Raw genomic sequence first — 24,671 nt, forward strand, 5'->3', positions numbered from 1 at the left:
CGCACGGTAAAGCCGCAGCACGGAAAAAGGAGACTGCGGAGCTCCGGCCAGTCGGGCGCCTTCCCTCTGCCGTGCCGGCGGCTAAGATCAGGGTCTGCCCCTCCTGTGCCTTTAGTTGTTCTGTGTACACGTTTTCCTGGAAGAACACCATCGTTTCGGTTCCTGAACTATTTTACGTGGCTTCGTCTGATCTTACTACTCGTGTCTTTTCTTGTCAGGAAACCAGTTCGTGGCCCGTTGATAGAGAACGATTTAGCTCTACACGCTCTGCGGGACGAACCGCTCTTACTTCGGTACCACGTCAGATCGTGAACGAGACATCTTGAGCTTAAACCTCAAGAAAGACAGTCACCATGGCTGTGGGGGCTGCAACAAATGACCAAGCGCTGCCAACAACGGTACAAACAAAGTCCACAGAAAATGGCGGACGGGGACGGCGAAACATTGTCACCAGCATCAACTATTATGACGATCCCGGTGACGGCTCCCCTCCGACCCCAGTCATTGTTGGGGGGTAAGACGCTTTTCAGTCGTCTTCTCTAAATGGCCTCATGCCACTTTACGCATACATATGTTCGAATGCTCATGTCTTCACTGCACCAGCCAAAAAGTCACAAATGAGAGGAAAATGACACCTCGCACCATGACTGTGACCGATGTCACCGGCGACGAGGACAAGTTCACCCTCGACACCCACGGCTTCCAGTACCTCCGCCATGCCAGTGTCGAAACGGAATTCACAGACGAGGCGCATATCAAAGCCCACTACTACCCTGAGGTGGAACGGCTCTACAAAGAAATGTGAGTCCAGATTTACTTTTCCAATCTGCCAGTCCGAGTGGACTATGCGGAGGGAGCGGTGTAAGGGGTCTCGACGAACGCCAGTGGGCCGCAATCAAGAACCCATGCTCACCAGGGTCTTGGTCCGAACCAGCACCGGGGCCAGCAGAGTCGTTATATTCAATCATCAAATTCGTCGTGGGCCGGCCAATTGGCATAGCCTGGGCGAGCGCAACACGGAGCACCGCGGACCGCTGCACAAAGCGCACGTCGATCAGTCTTACGACGGCGCTATCATGATGGCGAGGCATCACCTCGGCGCCGAGGCCGACGAGTTGCTGGATGGAAGGCGCTTCCAGATCATCAACCTCTGGCGGCCAATCAAGACGGTCCAGAAAGACCCCCTGGCCGTCGCCGACGGGAACACGGTGGCCGAGGCGGACCTCGTCGCGGGGGCCATCATCTACCCGAGGCACCGGGCTGAGACGTGGACCATAAAGCCGAACCCGGGGCACCGGTGGTACTACAAGAACCAGCAGCGGCCGGATGAGCCCCTTCTCATCAAGTGCTTCGACTCGGACACGTCGGTGGTCAGGAGGGCGGCGCATTGTGCTTTTCGGGACCCGGAGATGGATGACATGGAGTGTAGGCAGAGCATCGACATCCGGGCCTTAGTGTTCCACTGATGTCCGCCCATAGGGACCCGTATCTTGTGTGACAATGAACAAACATTGAACTACGTCGAAATAGCCATCTCGCCTTGACCTACGTGTTCACTGCAGGATGAAATGGCGTTGCTTTGTCCAACATAATTTTCGCCTTCAGCCGGAAAATGAATACTAGACTACGTGCGCGCAGAGGCGAAAAAAAAAAAAAAACCTTTGATCGCCGCACGTGGAGTTTCTACAGATCTGCTCGACATGATGCCAAGACGGAGCCTTTTTTGTTTCGACTAAGAGGTTTCTGATGATCGATTCCAACTGGGTAACGTCCAATAGCTAGACTAGGTTTCAGATCCTGGCCCCTTTCTGGCGTTGAATCCAGATTCACCTGGTTTAGACGTGCATTGGAAGGTCAAACACACCGGTGGCGTTTGGCAGGAGACTTGGAAAACAACGTTTGGAACGGCGAGACTTTGTCGAGGCAGGGGGATTTCTCCCTGTCGCATAGCTGTAGATGATGCCCGAGGGCTCAGAGACACCTGGGACGAATACTGCGAGGAAGAGTGTCATGTGGTTTATTTCATCTCGTCACCATTCGGAATCGTCACATCACCGAAATGGCCTTTTCACGTATGTTTGCCAAGTTCACGGTCAATACCATCTGAGCGTCGACATGGATATGGTCGTTCGGCTTCTGGAAAGCAGGCCAAGACCTTCGATGGCTCGGGGGCGCAAAAGGCCCCTAGGATAAGCTTCGCATTGCGGCAGAAGTGAACTGTTAGCGGTCTTGCCATGGACCAAGCACATCATCCGCAAGGATGGAGGGAGATGCGAAACCTGTGGCCGATGCCAGCCGCCTCGGGGACGTGACGTCACAGAACAATGACATCGACTGTCTGCGATTCGGGGAGGATTGCACAAACCGAGGTGGTTTTAAAAGCAGTCAGTAATGGCGCCATAACAGGCGATACGATTCTATGACAGTGACAAGTCGGGAAACCGGCACGGGAGCCATGGCTTTTCTCTGGGCTGCCGTCGTAGAGTTCTTGGGAGGGCTTGGAAGAGAGAATGATAGCTAGTATGCTAATGTAGAAGCTGGGTGCAAGTTCCGGTTTGCAACAGTCAATTTTAGTGTACCAACCACCAACCAACCGCTCCTAATGGTGGCACCACCCGCTGGCGGAGGGGCAGTCGTACCTGCAAGCTTCCTTATCGATACGCCGACCAAACCCCACCCTGTTCTTATCGACCTATCAACAAGGCCTGTCATCCCAAATGACGTCAAGACAAAAGTAGAGTAGCAGCCCACCTGTTTTCCAACTTTGCACCAGTGAGGGGCACAGCTTGTGCTGTTTTGACCAATTCCAATTTCAACCTTCCCTGCTGGGCGTATTCAGCGCGGGGCTCTGTTTACGTTATTTCTTTGCTTCTGTACAACGGAGTACCTAACAAATAGCCTATCTGGTTTTTTTTCTTTTTGTCTAACCCCGCCTCTAGCTGGCTCTTGAGCCAGTTGTCCATTGAGCACGCGACGGAAGACCTTGTTGGGCTGAGAATTGCCCCTGTTGCTCCCCCCCTCCTTCAGCTGTACGAATCTGTACTATCATGCCGTGGCCGCCAATGGCCCAGCCACCAATTAGCCGTCCCAATGGCCTGGGGAGGCGCAAGACGCGCGGCTTCGCATACTACGAGGCTCCGTAACACCAGCCGGGATCCTCCATTCCCTTCCTAGGCCGATGGATGGTGAGTCTCCAAGTTGCGTCCAAGGTTTGGGGGCGTTCCTGAAGGCAAGCGTGGGACAAGAGGGCCAAGAACTTCAAATCTTGCATGCGGATCATCATCACGATCCTCCTTCTCGCAGCATATAGTTACACTGAAAGCATTCATTGACAGCCCAATGCTGGCCAGACCCTAAGAGACCCAACGACAAGAAGTAGAAAGGAAAAGAAAAAAAAAAAAAAGGAAAAAATCAAAAAAGCGACGAAAACCCCAAGGTCCATGACCCGAGTCGTTCGACGCCGAGGATCGTCAGATGCCCCGCCTTTAACTTCTCGGATGGTACTCTGACCTGGTTGCCCTGTCTCACCAACCAAAACGTTTCGGTCCCAGCGCCGCCCACCCTTTTTTTTCTTTCTTGTCCTTCTTGCCAATCCTGCTTAGCTCTGTTTCCGGCCGAGTGCCTTGCCTTAACCTCCCTCTGCTACCCTGTCTTCTTTTCCTTCCGGTCCCTTTCGTATGACATAGCCTGGGTTTCAAGCTTTCCCTTAAGCTTTGGGCTCGCGCCGTTCTCCATTCTCTCTTCCGCTCTCCCGTCTTGTCTACTCTTCTTCCACTCTACTTCTCCCTCAAAAGCTCTACTCAAGCTTCAAGCTCAAGCTCAAGCTGCCGTTGCTCCCGTGTTGGCTTGAAAGCCACGGCTTGTCCTCTCCACCCTCCCTCGTTCTACCCCGCGAACCACTCTGATTGATACCCCTCCATACCCACCACGATTACATGACCTAGATGCCGTTCGAAGCTTATTGATACCCCTTCTGCGCCGTCCTACCCGTCGCCAAGATGTTTACTACCGACCATCAAGAAGATGGCGAAAGCGGTGGCTTCTTCCACAAGCTTAAGAAGCCGTTCCGCGAGCTCGAGGAGAAGCTTGAAGGAACTCACCTCCATGATGCCAAGGTTCACCTTGTCCACAAGAAGCACCAGATTGGAAAGTTTGCCAACCTCGTAAGTTCCAAGTTTCTCAAGGGCGTTCTACAGAAGACGCCAGTCCGAATGCGACACGTAATGTAACATCTGCGCTCCCAGTTTAACGCGAATCACCGCCACGACGAAGAGCACGAGAAAGCCACCGACGAAAAGCGAGCCAAGATCGCCGAACAGCACCGTTTCAACTCCTATTTCCCAGTGCATGAGGGAAACCAGATTAAATGGTATGTTGATGGCCGTGATTACTTCTGGGCCGTCTCCGAAGCTCTCGAGAAGGCCCAGGAGACCATCTACATTGCCGACTGGTGGCTGTCCCCCGAGCTGTTCTTGCGCCGCCCACCCCATTTCAACCAGCAATGGAGACTAGACCAAGTCTTGAAGCGCCGTGCCGAGGCTGGTGTCAAGATCTATGTTCAAGTCTACCGTGAAGTCGAAGCCGCCCTGACCTGCAACTCTGAGCACACCAAGCACGCCTTGCAGGCGCTCTGCCCCGAGGGCTCACCAGGATACGGTAACATCAAGATCATGCGCCACCCTGACCACAACGTTTTTGAAAATGCTGCCGATATGACCTTTTACTGGGCCCACCACGAAAAGTACATTGTGATTGACTACGCTCTGGCTTTCATCGGAGGTCTTGATCTCTGCTTCGGCCGCTGGGACAGCCACACTCATCCCCTCGCCGATGCTCACCCCGAAGGCGTCCAAAACGAGGTCTGGCCGGGCCAAGATTTCAACAACAATCGAATCATGGACTTTAAGAACGTCCAGGACTGGAAGCAGAACGAACTAAGCAAGGCTCAGTACGGCCGCATGCCCTGGCACGATGTTGCCATGGGTGTCATCGGACCTTGCGTCTACGATATCGCCGAGCACTTCGTCTTGCGTTGGAACTTTGTAAAGCGTGACAAGTACAAGCGTGATGAGCGATTCGACTGGATCCAGCTGCAAGGTCGACTGGGTGACGACGAGGATCTTGTGGGAGTTCAGAGGCCTAAGCATCCTGTGGGAGACTACATCACTCATCCTCTCAGTGACCTGAGCACGAAGAACCTGGACAACCGTGGAACGGTTCGCGCCCAGATTGTGCGATCAAGTGCCGACTGGTCCAGTGGTATCTTGACCGACCACTCCATTCAGAACGCCTATTCCGAAATCATCAGCAAGGCCGAACACTTTGTATACATTGAGAACCAGTTCTTTATCACCGCCACCGGTGACCAGCAGTCTCCAATCCACAACACCATCGGACGCGCCATTGTTGACGCCGTCGTCAGGGCTGGCAAGGAGGGCCGCAAGTTCAGAGTAATCATCCTCATTCCCGCGATTCCCGGTTTTGCCGGTGACCTCCGTGACGATGCCGCTACTGGAACTCGAGCCATCATGGACTACCAATTCAAGTCAATTTGCCGTGGAGAGCACTCCATCTTCGAACAGGTCAAGGCGCAAGGTATTGACCCTAGGAACCACATCTTCTTCTTCAATCTTCGTTCGTACGACCGCCTCAACAGGACCTCGGCTGTGGAGAAGAGGGAGAAGGACACAGGCGTCAAGTACGCAGATGTCCAGCGCGCTCAAGCCGAGGAGGTGATGGGTGCTGGTATTCACGGCACTAACGACCCGGGACATCACGAACGTGACGCGCACATGGGTACCGTGGCGGATCAGGCCGGTAGAGGCAAGCCGCAGGAAGCAATCAACGCCATCGAAGCAAAGCAGAAATTCGAAGCAAGCTTGGGCGACGGCGAACACAAGACTCAGTGGTCTGTTGCCCACCATGCCATGGCCAACTCGGGCTCCATCGAAGATGAGGTTTGGGAGGACGAAGATCCCGAAACCGAGATCCGCAACTGGATTCAGGAAGAGCTCTATATCCACTCCAAGCTTCTGATTGTCGACGACCGCATCGTCGTGTGCGGCTCCAGCAACCTGAACGATCGCAGCCAGGTCGGCCACCACGATAGTGAGTTGAGTATCGTCATGGAGGACACGAAGCTAGTTCCCAGCACGATGAATGGCCAGCCGTACGAGGCAGGGTGGCACGCGACGAGCCTGCGACGCTATCTCTGGCGTGAACATCTCGGTCTTTTACCCGCCCAGGACCTTGACGGCACAAACGACCCCAACGCACAGCCGCCTGGAGATGACTCGCCGAACGATGCGTGGGACCGCGATGAGAGCTGGAAGTTTGTAGAGGATCCGCTCAACGATGAGATGTGGAGCATGTGGACGCAAAACGCAACCAAGAACACGGAGCTGTACAGACATCTCTTCCACGCCGACCCAGATGACCATAGTAAGTGCACATGTGAGAGGGAGATTACTCTTCAACCGCTAACTGAGAATCAGTCAAAACATTCGAGGATTACGACAGATATCTACCTCCCAAGGGACTCAAGTCTGGCCACATCTTTGACCAGTTTATGCCTGCCAAGGACGCACGGAAGAAGATTGACCAGATCAAGGGTCACCTCGTGTGGTTCCCGCTCGACTTCCTGCGAGACGCCGAGATGGCTGAGAAGGGGTTGCAAGTCAACCAGTTCACAGAGAGTGTTTACACCTAATTTTCGCAAATTTTGTTACGCATGGATTTGGATGATGGACCTCGGAGCAACCCTTATGAATCATGGATTAATGTATAAGCAGGGCAAGCATCCCCTCGATGCTTTGCCCAAATCAAACAGAATAACAACAACAATTAAAAAAAAGTTCCAACCAAACACCTGCTCATTCCTCAAAGTAAAGCTGTTTCCCCTCGACTTGCACTGCCTTTCTAACCCCCTCAAGCCCCTCAACCACCCTCATCAGCCGTCCATAACTGGGATAGTGGCGTTCCATGTCAACATCGATCAACCTGCCCCAGCGCCAAAACACATAGAGATTGAAATCGACCACGGTCAAACCCTCACCAACAGCAAACTCCCTCCCGTTCAGCGCGGCCTCGATCCGCGCATAACACTTGTCAATCACCTCCCTGCCCCTGACACTAACCTCCTTCTTCGCCTCCTCGCCCACGACAAACCGTTCAGGCCTCCAGAACGCCGCGAATCCTAAACTGTGCAGCGTGCCCGACAGCCAGCACAGCCATTCATATGCCTTGGCCCGCTGGGCGTCGGTCCTGCCTAGGAGGTTCTTCTCCGGGAGCAGGGAGGCGATGTAAGTGAGCACCGCAGGCATCTCGCCGATTGCCGTCCCCGAGGCCCCGTCGTCGCCGTCGTTGTGATCGGGTTGGACAACGATGCATGGGACGTAGCCTGTCGGATTGATCCGTAGGTATTCCTCGTGGGAAAGGGACCCGTCTGTTGCTCTGTATCGGCTGCCGAAGGATGAATCCGGCGTGGGCTCCATGGGGACGCCGTGGAATGGGATGGCGTACTGCGTTAGGATGCAGTGCGGGACCAGGGCGCAGGACCCGTTGACGCGGTAGAGAGTTAGGGACGGAGACATTTTCGGGTATAATGGGTTTGGAAGGTAGGTTTTTCTGCAGAGTGGTGATTTCGTTTTTGGTTCTCATGGCAGTTTCCCGCGGGTTCTATATACTTTTGGTGATGGCGCCATTGCCTGAGGCACTGGTGATGCGCCGAAGGATTGTCCAAGGATTTATAATCTGCGGTCGTCGGGATTCATCTGTGCTTTTTTGGGATGAGGTTGTGGAAGGGCCGGTGTATGTCCCGGTGTTTGTGCCATCGTCCGAGACACCAGCGATGCGCTAGTTCTGTCTAAAGGTATTGTGTGTGCTTATAAGGATTCATCTGTGGTCTTTAGAATGAGGCGTTTGTACGCCCTTTGAAGTACAGGTATTTGAAATGGGCGGGTGTAATATGCATCCGAGCCGGATGGCACTAATACTAGTGAGATTTGAGCTGTTGAAACTACTTAGATTGTTTAAAGGCCGGATGCTAGAGGGGATGTAGATTCTTGGACATCTTAGTAGTTTCCATTTAATTTGGCGTCTTTTTCGTAATTCGAACTCTCACGATGCAGACTGATGAACAAGACATGACGATGGTTCACCCGGTAGAGGTTGGTTGACGTTTCATTTTGACATTGAGGGCAGCAAGTCTATTCTATGAGAAACTGAGATGTATTTTAAACTGAGTGATGAGAAAAAATAGACATGATGCCGTGTTTCTTGTTTCTATCGTGGTTGAATTAGTCCACGACCCTGGAAAAACAGGTATAATAAGCTGAATCGTTGTAGTTCGATATTGGCCCTGATCTGGTTCAGCTTATCGAAATCACCGGGATCCAATTGAAGAATACCTACACATATACATATATTATACACTTATATCTCTTTACTCATCCGTTTATACAGATCTGGTTCTGGGATTGTGGGGTCTCACCGAGCTCTAACTCGGTGAAGCGCCGGTGACTGCGGGGTAGCGGGGCACCGACCTTTAGCCGCCATCCCACTTTGGTGGCAGCGTGAGTGACTCGACCCCTCCATTGACTCACCTTTTTCGGGAAATTTGGCCATAAGAGCTCCAACACCCTCCCGTCCTCTCCACCCAAACCACAACGCCACGCGAGCGAGACTCAAACTCCATCTCGCCATCTCCGTGCCCCTCCTCCGCCCCCTGAAGCGATTGACCACCTGAATCTCGACAATGGCCTCCGCACCCGAAGCCCCGACCGCCGCGGTCCCCGCCGAAGCCGTCAGCCAGGCGCCCGCCGCTTCTACTGGCGGCCAGAAAGTCGATCCCTGGAACGTGTCCGGCGAGGTGGGCTCTCTTACCCCGGTTTTCGACTACAAGACACAACAAGAACATGGGCTGACGAGAAGACTGGGGAATAGGTTGGCGCAGATGGCAAGGTCAAGGCCATTGACTACAAGGTTCGTCCGCGATCCGCGATTCTTCTCACCCGTAGGCGAGGTGAAGTTGGTTCGCTGACGAGACACGCGACAGAAAATCGTGGAGGAGTTCGGCACCAAGTTGATCGACGATGCGCTTCTCGAGCGCTTCGAGCGCGTCACCGGACACAAGCCGCATCACTTCCTGCGCCGCCAGATTGTCTTTTCCCACCGTGACCTCGATCACATCCTTGACCTCTATGAGAAGAAGGAGCCTTTCTTTATCTACACTGGTGCGTTGGCGAACTTGGGGGAGGGGACCAGTATGTCGCTGACGAGAGCCTCATAGGACGTGGACCCAGTTCCGACAGCATGCATATCGGACACGTTATCCCCTTCCAGCTGACGAAGTGGTTGTCGGATGTCCTTGATGCGCCCCTGGTGGTATGTTGTCTTGTTTCTTAAAAAGATTCATGTAATGAATGCTGACTTGGGTCATAGATCATGATGACTGATGGTGAGAAGCTCATTGTCTGACGCAGAACTAGTTCTAACTGGGTTCGCAGACGAAAAGTTTCTCTTCTCCGAGAAGAGGACGGTCGAGGAGGTTATGCACTACACGAGAGAGAACGCCAAGGACATGTGAGTTGGGAACGCAACTTTGCCGAGCGAAACTGACCGCCGTAGCATCGCCATTGGCTTCAATCCCGAGCGCACCTTTATTTTCTCCGACTACGACTACATGGGCGGCGCATTCTACAAGTTAGTCACCCAACACATTATCCAAAGTTGTAGCTGACAGTCCCGTAGGAACATCACCCGTGTGTCTAAGAGAATCACAGTCAACACTGCCAAGGCCGTGTTCGGCTTCGACGACAGCTCCAACATTGGAAAGGTCCACTTCGCCAGTATCCAGGCATCTGCGGCCTTTGCCAACTCCTTCCCTCACATCTTTGGCGACGACGAGGCACGCACCACTCAAATCCCCTGCCTCATCCCCTGCGCCATCGACCAGGACCCTTACTTCCGCGTCACCAGAGACTGCGCCGCCGGCTTGCGGTACGCCAAGCCCTCGCTGCTGCACTCGCGTTTCTTGGACGCCCTGCAGGGCCCCGGTTCCAAGATGTCGGCCTCGATCGAGAGCAGTGCTATCTTCATGAAGGACACTCCCAAGCAGATCCAGACCAAGATGAGCAAGTACGCGTTTAGCGGTGGTAAGGTCACGGCGGAGGAGCAGCGCGCTGAGGGTGCCGACCCCGATGGTAAGTTCTTGTTGCTCTGGTAAACGCATGCAGGAGATGCTAACCCGAGTATAGTCGACGTCAGCTACCAGTACCTCCGCTTCTTCCTCGAGGACGACGCCGAGCTCGAGCAGATTCGCGAGGACTACCGCACCGGCAAGATGCTTACCGGCGAGATCAAGAAGCGCTGCGCCGAGGAGCTGGCCAAGTACTGCACGGGCTTCCAGGAGCGCAGAGCAAAGGTCAACGACGAGACGGTCGACATGTTCTTCTCGCGCCGGCCGCTCGTCTGGGCCGGTTCCGAGAACCTCAAGTCCATTCCCATCCGCGACAAGGCTGCCGAGGGTGCTGCTGCGGAGGGTGGCGACGGCAAGCTGACCAAGAACCAGCTCAAGAAGATTGAGAAGCAGAAGCAGATTGAGGAGAAGAAGGCCGCCAAGTTGAGGGAGAAGGAGGCCAAGGCCGCTGCTGGTGGTGAGGCTGCTTAGACGATAAAAAGAATATACCCATGTACAGGTTTCGATACGGATCTTTACAGTCTGATTCATGAGTGACATTGTTTTTCCAAGTGTGGAAATGCGAATGGCAGAATTGAAGAGCTCACATATTCGTCAATAGGAGAGTCATCTTTGACACTTAAAATCCAGGCGTAACATACATTCCAGTCTCATCTCCCCTCTCGCGGGAAATATTATCTCAAATGATTATACAAATTCAAAATCCCATCTTCCGTTTCTCGAGTTCTCCGCTCAACAACCATCAGTACATCGCCCACCCACCGCTCGCGCTGATAACCTGCCCGCTGACCCACGAAGCCTCGGGGCCAGCAAGCCACGTCACGATCCTCGCGACCTCCTCCGTCGTACCGAGCCTGTTCTGCACCGGCGTCTGCGCCTTCTGCATCGCCACGAGCTCCGCGGGGATGTTATCCAGCATGTCGCTCTGCACGGGGCCGGGAGCGACGCAGTTCACCGTCGTCCCGTTCCCGCCCAGCTCCCGCGCCCAACACCTCGTCAGGCCCTCCAGCGCCGCCTTGGAAGAGCAGTAGAGGCCCATGCCGGGGAACCCGAAGCGGCCGCCGACGGAGGAGATGTTGATGATCCTCGCGGCGGCGCCGCCGGCCGTCGATAGCCGCGGGAGGAGGGCCTGCGTGAGGAGCAGCGGGGCGCGGACGTTCACGTCGTAGACTTTTGCAAAGGACTCGGGCGTGATGGCGCCGAGGGGCGCGTTGATCTCCGTGCCGGCGTTGTTGATCAGGATGTCGATCTTGCCTTCTGCGCCGAGCCACGTGTCTAGGGCGGAGAGCACGGCGTCGGGCGCCGAGAGCGAGGAGAGGTCTGCCTTGCAGCTTGCTGCGCGTGGGGAGTGCGGGAGGGAGGTGATTTTTGTCACGAGGGCGTCGACTTTGCTTGCGCTTGAGTCGGATGTGTATAGTAGCATTACCTGCGTTCGTGTTAGTGTTGTGGTGGGAGGTGGACGGTGGGTTGTTTATAGGGTGGAGCTTACGGAGGCGCCTTGCTGAGCTAGGTCGAGGGCCATTCCGGCGCCGAGGCCGCGCGAGGCTCCTGATACTACTGCGATCTTGCCTTGTAGGGACATTGTGTGAGTGTGTTGTAGGTGTTGTAGGTGTTGTAGGTGTTGTAGGTGTTGTAGGTGTTGTAGGTGGTGATGGTGTTGGTGGTGGTTTTTTGGTGTTTTGGTAGCGTTCTGTTTTCGGTAGTCAATTGATGTGATGGAATACTGTAGAGACTGTATCAACATGTCAGATATTCACTGAAAGTCTCACTCTCTTATACCTCTCACGTAGTATGCGGTTACATGCCTGCCTGCTGCTGGTCTTACACCGCCGCCGCCGCATGCTGTCGGCGATCGGTGAGAGGCGGTGCCAATGTCGCCTAAACGCCGACGTGCGGGGGTAACTCCAGCGCCCTGAATTATCGGCGATATTTGCGTACCGGACAATAGGGCGCCGTCACCGTATTATTGGCCATTTCTAACGGAGGAGGTTGATCCTTTGAGGCTTTTCGTATTGCAGCTACGTCAACTGGCATTCTGGTGACGCCCTTGTGTTGGACGAGTCAGGGTGGACAGTTGACTGGAGTTGAGCTTGCATGCTGTGATAGATACATCAGCACAGGTGCTATGTGCATGCATTTGGCTGGTATGGATGCCTTTGATAGACCTCATCTCGAGCTTCTACATTTGGCGTAGAACCGGACGGTGGTTGGCGAACCTGGGCCTGGAACATGTCACTGCTAGACTGTAAGATCTGGGAGTGGTGGTCCAGGTCGGCGATTTAGGTCTGGATATCGATAAGAACAGGAAGGGATGAGCAAACAGCACCTGAAGTATTCAAAGATTATATGACGAGATGATGGATATGGTTTAGTCAGGCTCTATTTGTGGAAGTTAGTCTCCTTCATTTCACATCTCCCTATGCGATTCAATCACCATGACAACCTGAGACGAAAAGCATTCATTAGAAGAAGAAACCAAGGCTTCATAATCCTACACAAGGCGAGAGTTGAGCTCTTCAATAAGAATTATGCAGCAAGTCGAGCGACATCTAACCTGCAAAGCGGAGACCTGTGAATGGAAGTTGGAAGTCCTGAACTGAATGTGTTGTATGCATTGTAAATTATTAGTCTATGAAGATCAGTTCAGTTTGACAACCACCTTTATCCCTACTCCCCCAGCCTCATACTGTCAAGGGAAAAAGCAGGCTCGAGGGTACGTTTGCTGCGATGCCTTATTTACCCTGGCCCTGAGTGAAATTCATGCTGTAGCCGCCGGTAGCCTCGTCTTTGACCATCTGAAAGTTGTCGGTACTGAGACCGAACGGCTTCAAGATACCGTTACCCAACTGCCGCTCGTTAGTTGTGTCGCATGCCACAGTTGATACTAAGAAAAACGTACATCTTTGAGCTTCCCCCACATCTCGGCCGTCTCCTTCTCCTGCGCAGCCTTAGTCCGTGGTGGCAGCAGGCGCAACTGCGTCTGCACGATCTTGCGGTCCGTGGGCGAAAGGTTCGTCATTTGCGAAAGCGTCTTGTAATCCTCCTCGGCGCCAGCTAAGTTCTGCCATCCTCCCTCTTCACTGCGCGCCCTCGCCCTGCGCATCAGAGCTTTGGCCCGAATTCTCAAAATGTCTTCAAGGCGCTTCTTCCGGGCAATCTCCTCCGGGTCTTCCTCAGGTTCCAACGGCGCGGGAGCAGCTTTGCTCGCGCCGGGACTGATAATCTCCTCCTCAATCTCCTCTTCCTCAGCTGCCTTCTCCTTCTCGCGGCGCTCCTTCTCTAGAGCGATCTCCTTTTCAAGCCTGTCAAGGCCTTCAAGGGCGGCGGTAGCACTGGAGATGGCTTCTTTCCATTGCTCGAGCTTCAGATGGCAGGCGGAAATGTTGGAGCGCAGGACGGCCAGCTCGTAGTCGAGGTAGTTGGGGCATGCGGCGACGGCCTCGTCATACTTGGTGATGGCATCGTCATATTTCGATGAGGCGAAGAGTGCGTTGGCCTCGGTTTTCCTGGCGTTAGACTCGGCCAAAAGAGACTGCAGTTACAGGGTTAGATGAATTGTTCTGCTGTTTGCCTTTATCTCAACCAAGCTTCATTTGGAGAGGTGAGACTCGGTGAGACTCAGTGAGAGAGCAAAGAGCCGAAATATTTTGCCCGCTCCTACGCCTGTTTGGTTCCCTCTTTTCAAACATGTATGGACTTGCGACAGCTCATATCGTTCATGTGCAACCACAAATGGGCAAAAAGATTCAGCTTACCGCCTCTTCTTCAGGTGAGAATTTCTCAACCTGCTCCTGTTCCTCCTCTTTCTCTACCGACTTGCCCTTGTCGCGAGCCTCAGCTTCGGCCTCCTTGGACGCCATCTCGAATCTGTTGAGCGTTTGGGACGTCGCCGGGTTTGAATTGAAGGGGCAGGGATAGTTATAGGGCGGAGTCGCGATAAAGACAGAAGCTGATGGAAATGTCGTCACTGTCTCGCGTACCCCACGTGGGCCGTTGGACTCAGTGGGACGTTGAGGCTGTTCACATGTTTCGGGGGATAGAAGCCACTGGGCGCCTTGTCTCTAGCCAGCGATTAGTCTGGAACCTCAGCGGGCTTTCCGGTGCTTGTACCCGCTGTATGTCGTGGGGGCTTTGGTCTTTGTTGCTTCTGAAGAACGGCGCTGGGTCTTGGGGGTTTGCTACGAATCATACGATAATTGCATATGTCTTTTCAGTATCTCAAACGTCTAACGGTATGCATTACTTGACAGGACAGAAATGCATCTATACAATCAATTGAATCTGGAAGGGTCTACCTGCCTCTGGAGATGGAGGGGTAGATCCTAGAAGGTGCGCTGGAGCAGGTTAAGGAAGGAATGCACATAATTAGTATACGTACCTGTGGTCTTCCTCTGTTACTGCCCCACCTTCCCGTCCTGAACCAATTTTTTTTTTTCGGGCAAGCGCTGAACCGACCCCTCCATCGGTGCCTTCCGCCTCCGATTTCACCCCGCTGTTCCTGCCGCGGTTTCTTGGCCCATTGTTCTTTCCTCAATTCACCGTTGGACCCTTTGAGGAAACCAAGACCCTTTCCTTTTTCACCTTTTGCTGAATTTTTCTCCAGCTTTAGTTTCCTCCTCCTCCTATTTTACTCCACCTCTTTCTCTACAATCCCCACCGAGGCAACTTCTTCCTTACAATCTCAACCAGGAACAAGTCCCTCCTCCAAATCTACCCCTCCATCAATTGTTCCCTTTTCCCACTCCCACTACAAACACCACCATATCACCTGCCCTTAACCCAGCACCATACGAACCTTAACCGTCACAATGGCGCCTCGCACCGAGTAAGTTTCTGCCTTCCCTGAGAATTCGTGATCTCTCAACAGGAACTGACTTCGGCGCCTTCAGCTTCCCTCCCGTCCGGGCCTGTCTCTTCGACATGGACGGCCTCCTTCTCGACACCGAAGACCTCTACACGGCCTGCATCAACACTATCCTCGAGCAGCAGGGCCGCCCCCTTCTCCCCTGGTCCATCAAGGCCAAGCTCCAGGGCCGTCCTGGCCCCGATGCCACCCGCCTCTTCCACGAGTGGGCCCAGCTTTCCCTCTCTCACGAGGAGTACCAGAAGCAGCTCTCCGCCCTCCAGCGCCAGATCTTCCCCACCACTCAGCCCCTCCCCGGTGTTCCTGAACTCCTTGCCAACCTCGGCCGCACCCGCTATTGGGACCTCAAGCCTGCCGCTGCCGACGCCGCCGACAAGCAGAACCCCCACCGCGTCCACATCGCCCTGGCCACCTCCTCCCACGAGGCCAACTTCAAGCTCAAGTCCGACCATCTGACTGAGCTCTTCTCCGTCTTCCCCACCCAGCGCCGCGTCCTCGGAGACGACAAGCGCATTGCCCCCGGCCGTGGCAAGCCCAACCCGGACATCTTCCTCCTGGCCCTCAAGACCATCAACGACTCCCTCCCCGCCGGCGAGAAGCCCATCACCCCCGAGGAGTGCCTTGTCTTTGAGGACTCTGTCCCCGGCGTTGAGGCCGGTCGCCGCGCCGGCATGCGCGTCATCTGGTCCCCCCACAAGATGCTTCTCAACGAGTACAAGGGCCGCGAGAAGGAAGTCCTCGCCGGTCGCACTGGCGAGGCTGGCCAGGTCGACATGCACCAGGTCGGCGAGATCGACGACGGCTGGGCTGAGTACCTTCCCAACCTGGTCAACTTCCCCTACGAGAAGTTCGGCATGACGATCCCTCCCGTCGAGGTCGACAACGAGCCCTTCATGAAGGAGAACGTCGGCGATGTCGTCGTTGGCAAGACCAATGGCACCGCCTAGATTCCGAGACTCTTCTAGGAGAACGTGAAGTTCGACTTGGCATACATGTGTTATGACGAGCTTGGATTTTTTTTCGTTAAAAATCTCCTTTGGTCGACTTTTCTTTTTTCCCCCTTTTTTGAGCAAGCTCTTTTCTTTTTTTTACGAGAAAAACGGCGATAGACGGAACATGGATCACGATGTTAATAGGCGAAACGAGACAGAGACAGAACAGAACGTGGGAGGGGGGATGGGGGGTCATGCATGGTTCATAGAACGCAGATTATTTTTCTCGGATGAGGGTTTGCATAGTTTGGTCAGTCATGGGGGAGTGCGCTTAGATGCAACCCCCCCGATCAGACCTTTTATTGCCTTTTTTTTTGACCATGGAAAGACGAAAAGAAAGCAGCATTGGCATTGCGATAGATTCCCCGGATTAGAGAAAGCAGGCAGAAACCACCACCCCCTACCCAAATGATACCAAGATATGCATACAAAAAAAGGACCAGTTCCCCTGTGCAAGTGCCTGAATTTGTCATGACAACTAGAACTACCAAAGGATGATGAAGAATAAAAATAAGCACAATGAACCTTATTGAACCGCCCAAGTAGACACACACGCACGTACGAACACGCACAAGTAAATAAACCTCATGGTATCGATGCTCTTTAAACAGAGCCAAGTTTGTTCCCCCCCTCCTTTCACTTCCATCACATCGCAACCTATGTCTGCCCCAGAGACAGCGGTCATCATTGTCCCCCCTCCCCCCCCTCTTATTCGGTTTGCCGGAACGCCGGATGCCAAAAGTATGTTTTTCTTTCTCTTCCCCCTAGGTCTACTGGCTTTGGACCTGTAAGAATAAACGAGGACAAGCAACCATTCTGCTGCCCACCCTGCTAATTCTTCTTCTTCTTTTTTCTTCTTGACGCGATGCTTTACCGGCCGTCCTGTAAAGCCGTGTACCGTCTTTGTCGAAAAACAAACCAAAAAAGGAAAAGATAAAAAAAAAAAAGGCCTGTATGAATGAAGATGATGATTGTCAAAGAGAAAGGTAAAGCAGTGCAAGAAAAGAAGAAAACCAAAGGTTGGTCGTAATCATAAGCCCTGGCAACCAGTGCCGTTGTCGTCCACAGGAGGGAGATATGCCTCGCAAAGGAGATTATATAAAAAGAGCCTTCCGTTCATGAATAGAAAGTAGCCGTATGAGAAGATTTGGCCGAAGAGGACCAGACTAAAAAATATGGGATACTGAAATGAAGTGGCGGAGAAGAATTAAAGAAAGCTCTGAGAGCTATACGAGTTTGACCGGTTTGGCGGCTCGTACCAGTTCTGGTAGGGGTGATTCGGCAGCGAAAAGTCGGCATACGCGAGAGGGTTGACGAGGGCTTTCATCGGGGCCGAAGAGACGCTGCTCGTACCCGCAGGTTGCGACATCGCCGTCGCCGTCGCCATCGCAGGTGGGTTGCCCGGTGGCCCTGATGCAGGAAAGAACTTGCTCGATCCCCTAGCATCTCCGACAGGGACGACGGAAGCAGGGCCAGCCGCGGGCCAGCCCCATGTCCTCTTGAGCTCACTATGAATCTTTCCGAGCCTCCAGCCGCTCTCGGCATGAATCTTATCGAGGATCTCGAGGACCTCTTCCTGCTCGCGCGGGTCGGTGAGCACAGCTGAGGCAATGGCGAGGGAGCGGATGGCGACTGAGGCAACGCCGCGGTCCTTTGTATGCGCGACAATGCCGCAGACCTGGTGAGCGTGGTGAAGCTGCAGCGCACGCATCTCCTCTGACGCCTTGCCCGGCTCCATTGGGTTTGTCTGCGCGAGGAGGCACTGGGCTGTGTGGTAGAAGAGGCGACCAATAATGGCGGCGCGCTTGATGAGCCTGGGGGTAAAGTCAGTAAAACACGTTCCGATACTAGTTTTTTTAATGGAAAAGAGGTGGGAAACTAACCAAACATTAGGGAAGGCCGACTTGGAGTTGGTCTGCGACGGGTAGAGGTAGCCGAACGGATGCATTGTCCGCGGGCACGCGTTGTTCCACTTGTCGCAGAGTCTCTTCAGTTCCTGCCACTGTGCAAGGCGGTTACCAAGACGGATCTGCTCGTCGTGAGGGCTCGGTTCCTGAAATCTCGGGATGGTGGCGCGGAAGTTGGCGATCTTGGCTACGATGTACAGGATGCGGTGAACCCACAGCTCCTCCGACCCAAACCCATCTGAGGACGCGGACGAGCAGCCGTCGGCCGTGAGATCCATATCCAGCCCCCACTGATCCGGGTCCCAAGATGTCTGCCAATTGAAGGCGAGGCAGGAGAGCACCTCCATGCCGATGTTGAGCCAGAAGCACGCGGCGCCGATACCGGACGACTTGGCGTTCCATTTGCACTCACGGATAAGGGCGCGCGCGCCGGCGATGTGGTTCATGCGTTGCGCGGGCTTCTCCGACATGATTTCGTACACGTTGAGAACGACGGCTGTTGTCGCGCACTCGCCTGTGTTGCGGTCCGGGTTCTGCAGGCTGCGGAGGAGTTGTGTTGTAGCTGTGTCGTAGTAAAAGAGCGCTTTGTCGTCTTGGTACGCCGGGTTAACGAGCGTCAGGTGCTTGACACCGCAGGCGAGGAACGCGTTGAGGAGCATGGGCGACTTCAGAGAGTGATAGGGAATGAGCCGGGAAAAGTGTTTCTCCTTGTCGAGAGAGTCCATCCAAACGCCGACCTCCTCCACGAAGACCTGCATGTACAAGATCTCCTCGGGCGAATTGAGATACTCCCGCTCGCCGGCTGTGGCCTTCTCGCTGGGCGGAGGCGTCATCATACCGTCAGGTGCCAAGGGGTTGGCCGCGGTGCTGCCACGGTAACTGGGAGGAGGGCCCGTCGGTTGCGGGACGATGGACGCAGCGCTCGAGGCGTCGCTGTCGCGGTGACCGTGGCTGCGGTTGGGACCATCGCGGAAGGAGAAGTGCTCGTGTAGGCCGTAGGGGTGAGGGTGAGCGGAGTTCTGAGGCGTGAGGTAAGCTGTCTCGCTTTCGCGCCGTGGAGGGTACTCGACACCTCGGTGTTCAGGCCGGCTGTGTTGCGGGTAGGCGTAGGACGGAGGCGGCGGAGGGTGGTGCTGGAGGTGAGTCCGGGGTGAGATGGAGGCGTCTGCGCCGCTCGCAGCTCGGGCATGAGGCAGCAGGTGGCCCTGGTGCCGGAGTGTCGGCTCCAGATGGCTGGTCTCGTGCCGAGGGCGGGCGACGGCTTGCTTGTCAAGATGAGCATAGCGACCTAATCCTCCAACGTACTCTGATGCGATCTGTCTAGATTCATCTTGAAATTGTACTATACACAGGGCACTCAAAGTCAGCGTTTCGGTTTCTCTCAAGAGGGGTGACAGCATCAGAGAGGGTGTGTGCGTGATGCAGCTTTGCTCCGAACTTACCCGACCACTCAACCGTAGGAGGCATATACGGCGGCTGCTTGACTTGCACGTCTATAAAATTTAGCCGTACGCCGCGTTTGCATTCTCGATTGCTTTTTCGACAATTTAGACAATCTGGTAAGCCTTCGTCACATTTTAAATGTCGTTCTCTACACGTTAGACACCCCGTTCTCACTCGTTTTGATTTTGTGGCTGTTGCAGCCGCGGCTGCGGCGGATTTTCCCGGGGACTTGGCGGCGACGATGAGGTCCCGCGAGGGGGTGAGTGAGTGAATGCTCGCACTGCGGCGGGGCGGGATGTGGGAGCTGGGCAAATTCATGTTGCTGTCGTAGGGGCGCTGCAGAGGGTGCTGCTGAGAGTGATGCTTAAAATAAGACGAGTCTGATGGCTGCTCAAGGGCTGGTTCGTCCTCGAGAGTGAGATTGGTGGTGAAGTCGGGGGAAAACCCGAAAGAGAGAGAGGAGACCTGGTCGTTGTTGTCGTCGACGTCGAGATAGGAACCGTTGACGAAGTCGAGTGGCGGTTGCTCGTAGGGGTGCAGCACCGCCGGACCAAGGCCAAAGCCTGGCACGAAGACGCCTGCAGAGGCGTCGTATGCCTCCAGGGCTACCGAAAGGCCGTCTCTGGTGAGTAGAGACGGTGATTCAATAAGGGCTGGAGACACCCGAGTTGGGCGATTAGGGCAGTCTGGCAAGCGTCGTCGTGGGCATCAACTGAGGTGAGGAACGATAAATTGGCGTGCAGCGAGCTGTCGTATGTCTCTCAAAGTGAGAGTGAGAGAGATGCGGAGAGGCGGCGCGAGGGTGACTGGAGTAAGCGGCTATATCTTGGCTCAAGAGTACAGGACCACAGATCCCGTGATTTGAAAGCTGGTTGAAATGTTGTTGAAATCGAAGTGTGCGATGAGCTTCGGAACGACGCGACCGGACACGGGAGACGACGCGGATGTTGGTTGGTGAAATGGTCGGTGAGAAGCGAAGTAGCGGTTTGTGAGTGAAAAGTCGAGATGTGAAAAGTCACAAGCGTCGCCCGTGGGTAGGGAAACAGAAGGCAGATTGACTTGACTAGCGCAAGATAGCGAAGTGTGAAGAGTGGTCCTAGTGTGTGTCCCTCTTTCAGGTCTTGGCCGTTGGGTTAGTTGGTAGCCGTGGTAGTGGGTGAGACTTGGTCCGTTCTCGTGCCGCTAAGGTTGTCTACACATGCAGGAATCCCGGACGAAGGTGTGGCCGTCTGGGGCGCGTGGGTGGGCGCAACAGAGTTCTCGTTTCCCTTTCGGGGGTTGTTGGTGTGTGCGTGCGTTGGTGACCTGCTACAAGCGTACTGCTGGACAGAGAGGCAGTGTCTCCAGTCGTCGGCGGGTCTTTCAACTGATGGAGTTTGCTTATAATTAGGCGAGGAACGGGGGGAACGCGAGCCGGGAGAGGAAGAGATAGCGAGAGAGGAGGAAAAGAGCTGAAGAAGATGGTGTCGTAGGCGGGTGTATTATTATGGAGCAAGGCACAAAAGGGTATCCCTCGGCGGCGCGGAAACTCCTCCCCAAGTCAGGATTGGGTCGGGTTCAGGGGTTGTCTCCAGGCTGTGGATGCGGACTGTTCCTCTATGTGTGAGAAGAGTGTCGAGCCAAGACAAGTCTTGAATAACGCGCTTTGTATGAGAAATAGTGACACGGGTGCAGAGCGCAACTGAGATTTCTGGGTAAAGCCTAGGATCAGTGGCTTAGTCGGTTCTTGGCCGAAAGTAGACTGCAGTATATGTTGATCGCCGTGAGTCGAGGACGGGTAGCTATATTTTGGTAAGTCGTTGCAGACAAGTGATGATGAGCCGGTGATATTTGCTCAGAATAGCAGAAACAAGAAAAAAAAAAAAATAGGGCGTGAATTCGGACCGGCTAGCAATGCCGGCTGTCGGGCAAGTGGGCAAGGACCAAAAAAAAGGAGTCGATCAATGGCTGGCCGATGGACGTCGTCAGAATTGAGTGAGTCTAGAACTTTTCACTGGCACGCAAAAGAATAGAACAGACAAGCCGGGTCGAGCTTGGGGTCCTTTCGGAGACTGGGGCGTGAACATGGGCGTGGGTGTCCCTTCCTTTCAGTTTCCTCTTGATCCGATGTCTATGTTCTAGGTACCATTCCCTCAGTACTTTGTAGGCGTAAGGGATGCAGTGAGCGGATAGGACATGTGGGGAGGCTGAGAATTGCGAGGGGAACGAGGCGCTGCAGGGTAAACGGAGGGGGGGATCAGTTACGAAGGAGACAGTGGGAAAGACAATGAGGAGAGATTCGTCAAGTCGAGGCGATGAGCGAGGGAATGGGGGGGTGTCGAGGAGTGTGTACGTAGTATGTGTGTGAGGTGAGCATGCTTGTGCGCCTGTGTAGCCGCGATAGTGATGGAAAAAAGGGGGAGAGATACCTGAAAATAACTGAAAAAAAGTGAGAGAGGAGAACCTTGAGAGAGACACTCAGCGCAAGACGTGTGTGATGAAAACACGCAGGGGTGTGAATCCAGTCTGGCATCGACAAGGTGTCTCACTTGATTTGGCAAGTTTTGGTGGGATCTTCTAAAACCGGAGCGGTCCCCTTGGATCCACTTTTTAAGATGGGAGAAGCGTTTGCCGATGGTGTCAATGTTGTCTGTGGCTGAATGTTGCAGGTGTCTAGTATGTTGACAGAGAGTGGATGAGAGTTGCTTTGCTAGACTTGTTGCCTGTAATCGGGACTATATTCAGACCTGGTTACTAGGAGAGAAACTGCCACTGCAGCAAAATATTTCGAGTTGCCTAGCGGCCATGGATGGCATGGTTCGATGCGCTCCATAGTATGGCCAGAGCCTTGGAAAAGCCGTCATCGGAGCCGTTACCCGACGGCGAGCCATCAGTCGACAAGCAACTCGACATATCGGAATGTCTCATTGGCAAGATAATGGTAAGATGTTCCCGTTCGAGATAACTGGCTCGCTCCCCAGGCCACACAGGAACTCGATTCCTGCCACAGTTGCACACACTCGAGCGGTAGCTAGCAGCTGAATGCCATTGACCTGAAGAATTGTGAGAAACAGATCACCCTGCGATCCATGTCCGAAAGTGTGCGACCCCCAGCGAGTATCTCGGACCACACACCACACCATACCACAGCCACTTGATTCACCAATCAATCACTGCCCTCCTCATGCAGCCCGCTCACACATGCCCGTACCTTGCGCGGGACGTGTTGCAGATCCGCCTTTCCGGGGTTCCAGGTGCCGCTAGAAATGCCAAAGAACCAGTGCCACACCAAAAACATCTCCCCTGCCTCTTGTTGACTTTTTTGCCCATTAAGAAGAGAGCAGAGGGAAGGGCGACTTGGAAGGTTGACATCACTTGGAGCCTCTTTTTGCGTCACAGCTTTCGCCGAGGTATGTTTTGGCATCTTAAATTGACCTGTTGGGCCTCTTCCAAGCTGGTATTGAAAATAATTCGGCTGTGCACGGCCGCCCGAGGCAGGTCAGAAAATCTCACTTCTTCGATTCAGCCCAGGGATGGTCCTGAACGCGCCCCAGTCCGTGTCTCTTGGTCGCTTGTCTCTTGTCAGAGACTTGCTTCGGCTTCTTTTGTCCCCCAGAGTGCCGAGCCATATACGGCCCAGAATATGGCGTAACGATATCATCAGTGCGTTTTGTGGTGTGTTCGTATCAATGTCTGCTGGACCAGCTACACTAGACTGGCACCAATGAAGGAGTATCGAAGGGCTATTACGGTCACAAATACAGAGGGGGCAGCCCTTGGCTTTCTTGCGTGTCGCTCAGCGCCTGCGCATCCGTTGTGGATTTCTTTTGGTAATTGGACCATCAAGCGGTCTGGCACCTGTTACCGGCCCTCGTCTTTTTGCTTTTTCTTCTCCACAGATATTTCTGCCCATTGACTATGCATCGCGGGCGATAACGCAATAATATGCATCAGCTCCGTTACGGTATACTTTACAGTTGCAATCGGCTGATGATGACTCGGGCTATTTTCACCATCGGCTTCTGTGGCGTAGTCAGTTTCCATGTGGATTTTGTATTCACAAGCTGATAACTTCTTCGCTGTGGTTGTATTCTTGTTCGCTGATGGACACCCACAATACGGAGGAAAAGGGCTCCACCATCGTGCCAGATTCCCCATTAACCTATATTCCTGGGGCTGCGAAACGTTTTGCTCCAGGTCACTCGGGACGGTTTGATCGCCTTGCCCCGGTCTGCTGTTTTTCTCATCGGCAACGTCGATCCTCCTAGACGTGCTACTGGCCAGCCAGTGGAGTTCGCCTCACAGCCACTCCAGAGTCAGCTTCTCTGGTACTATAGGGTATTTGCGTCATCAAGGCTGGGTTGTTGACATATTTAGAAAGCCTGATCGGAAGTGGAAGTCGAGAATATGGCCAGTTAGGTGCAACACCTCGGAGGGTGAGTTGAGCCGAGGAGACGTCTCAGCTCAATCAGATATACATATTACGGTGGTATCCGAGAGCCTTGAAAGCATTAATCCTCTCGCTCGCTATCCCATCGACATCGGTTACCGTGCTGCAATATCGGTCTCAGCTTTATCAGCTTTCGTGGGTATAGCTCGGCGTGACAAGGTTAGCTCCTTGGGAAACTTTTGCCCATGTTTCGTTTGATTTGGCTGGTCCACCATTCACTGCCCTTTTATCGGCTCCATTCATAGAACAAACAGAGAGCTGTCTTCACTAAGTGACCGCTGCTCTTACTAATGACGAATCCGGGGGTGGTTGACGCTGCCTTGAGGCGATGTCCATCTCTTCTTCTTCCTCAGAAGTGATCTGGTCGTGTGCACGGCCCCCCCGTTGCTAGATATTTTCGGCATTGGTAACAGTAGCTATTGTCCCTGAAAGAGCTATGAGCCCCTTCATCCGCCCGGCTGTCCTGTCTGCCGAGAGGGCATTAACCTCCGAAAGGCAGTTTGTTTTTTTTGGGCTGCCAAGATGATGATGTTAGTAGAAGGCCAAGGGCCGCCCAAGAGTGCGAAACCCGCACCAGACGAACCGGAATGAAACGGATCAAGCAGCGGCTGTGTCCAGTGTATCTAGCTGTAGTACTTGCATGTTGAACATAGTTTCTCCAACCAAAGTCGTGGGTGATTCAGAGTTTGACAGGTAGAAACAGCTGCACAGTTTAGCTTTTGCCTCGAGAGTAGGTAGCACGGTCTGTAGTGTAAAATGTTCAAAAGCGAACATCATCCGATCATAGCCGGCGTCGAAGCCAGCCTAGAAGTGAGTACGTGCGGCCAATGAAGACAGG

The 24,671-nt window shown here is 53.9% G+C and overlaps 8 protein-coding genes across 8 annotated transcripts; 4 read left to right on the top strand and 4 right to left on the bottom strand.

The window, feature by feature from the left end:
• Positions 1-353: 353 nt before the first annotated feature.
• On the top strand, positions 354-1,466 carry CTRU02_202582 (uncharacterized protein; the record flags this gene model as incomplete). Its single annotated transcript, XM_036719996.1, has 3 exons — positions 354-514; positions 604-801; positions 935-1,466. 3 exons carry the CDS (start codon positions 354-356, stop codon positions 1,464-1,466), a joined length of 891 nt encoding a protein of 296 aa, XP_036588698.1.
• A 2,532-nt stretch (positions 1,467-3,998) lies between these two features.
• Positions 3,999-6,709, top strand: CTRU02_202583 (phospholipase; the record flags this gene model as incomplete). The annotated part of the gene is made up of 3 exons (XM_036719997.1): positions 3,999-4,163; positions 4,245-6,441; positions 6,495-6,709. 3 exons carry the CDS (start codon positions 3,999-4,001, stop codon positions 6,707-6,709), a joined length of 2,577 nt encoding a protein of 858 aa, XP_036588699.1.
• Positions 6,710-6,872: 163 nt separating this feature from the next.
• Positions 6,873-7,592, bottom strand: CTRU02_202584 (glutathione s-transferase; the record flags this gene model as incomplete). The annotated part of the gene is made up of 1 exon (XM_036719998.1): positions 6,873-7,592. One exon carries the CDS (start codon positions 7,590-7,592, stop codon positions 6,873-6,875), a length of 720 nt encoding a protein of 239 aa, XP_036588700.1.
• Positions 7,593-8,755: 1,163 nt separating this feature from the next.
• On the top strand, positions 8,756-10,669 carry CTRU02_202585 (tryptophanyl-tRNA synthetase; the record flags this gene model as incomplete). The annotated part of the gene is made up of 8 exons (XM_036719999.2): positions 8,756-8,869; positions 8,944-8,982; positions 9,056-9,233; positions 9,290-9,384; positions 9,485-9,582; positions 9,628-9,702; positions 9,751-10,202; positions 10,257-10,669. The coding sequence occupies 8 exons, from the start codon at positions 8,756-8,758 to the stop codon at positions 10,667-10,669; spliced, it is 1,464 nt and encodes a 487-aa protein (XP_036588701.2).
• Positions 10,670-10,940: 271 nt separating this feature from the next.
• On the bottom strand, positions 10,941-11,780 carry CTRU02_202586 (3-ketoacyl-acyl carrier protein reductase; the record flags this gene model as incomplete). The annotated part of the gene is made up of 2 exons (XM_036720000.1): positions 10,941-11,624; positions 11,688-11,780. 2 exons carry the CDS (start codon positions 11,778-11,780, stop codon positions 10,941-10,943), a joined length of 777 nt encoding a protein of 258 aa, XP_036588702.1.
• Positions 11,781-12,930: 1,150 nt separating this feature from the next.
• Positions 12,931-13,301, bottom strand: CTRU02_202587 (tetratricopeptide repeat protein 1; the record flags this gene model as incomplete). Its single annotated transcript, XM_036720001.2, has 2 exons — positions 12,931-13,044; positions 13,098-13,301. The coding sequence occupies 2 exons, from the start codon at positions 13,299-13,301 to the stop codon at positions 12,931-12,933; spliced, it is 318 nt and encodes a 105-aa protein (XP_036588703.2).
• A 1,705-nt stretch (positions 13,302-15,006) lies between these two features.
• On the top strand, positions 15,007-16,009 carry CTRU02_202588 (haloacid dehalogenase-like hydrolase; the record flags this gene model as incomplete). Its single annotated transcript, XM_036720002.1, has 2 exons — positions 15,007-15,023; positions 15,088-16,009. The coding sequence occupies 2 exons, from the start codon at positions 15,007-15,009 to the stop codon at positions 16,007-16,009; spliced, it is 939 nt and encodes a 312-aa protein (XP_036588704.1).
• Positions 16,010-17,261: 1,252 nt separating this feature from the next.
• CTRU02_202589 (C6 zinc finger domain-containing protein) lies at positions 17,262-20,055 on the bottom strand (the record flags this gene model as incomplete). The annotated part of the gene is made up of 4 exons (XM_070204058.1): positions 17,262-17,868; positions 17,938-19,303; positions 19,404-19,454; positions 19,557-20,055. Coding segments are annotated over 4 exons (2,523 nt in total), but the record flags the coding sequence as incomplete, so codon positions are not given.
• Between the last annotated feature and the right edge of the window lie 4,616 nt (positions 20,056-24,671).

This window comes from Colletotrichum truncatum, assembly GCF_014235925.2.
Source record: "Colletotrichum truncatum strain CMES1059 chromosome Unknown Contig_0001, whole genome shotgun sequence".
In the NCBI taxonomy this organism is placed as follows: domain Eukaryota; kingdom Fungi; phylum Ascomycota; class Sordariomycetes; order Glomerellales; family Glomerellaceae; genus Colletotrichum; species Colletotrichum truncatum.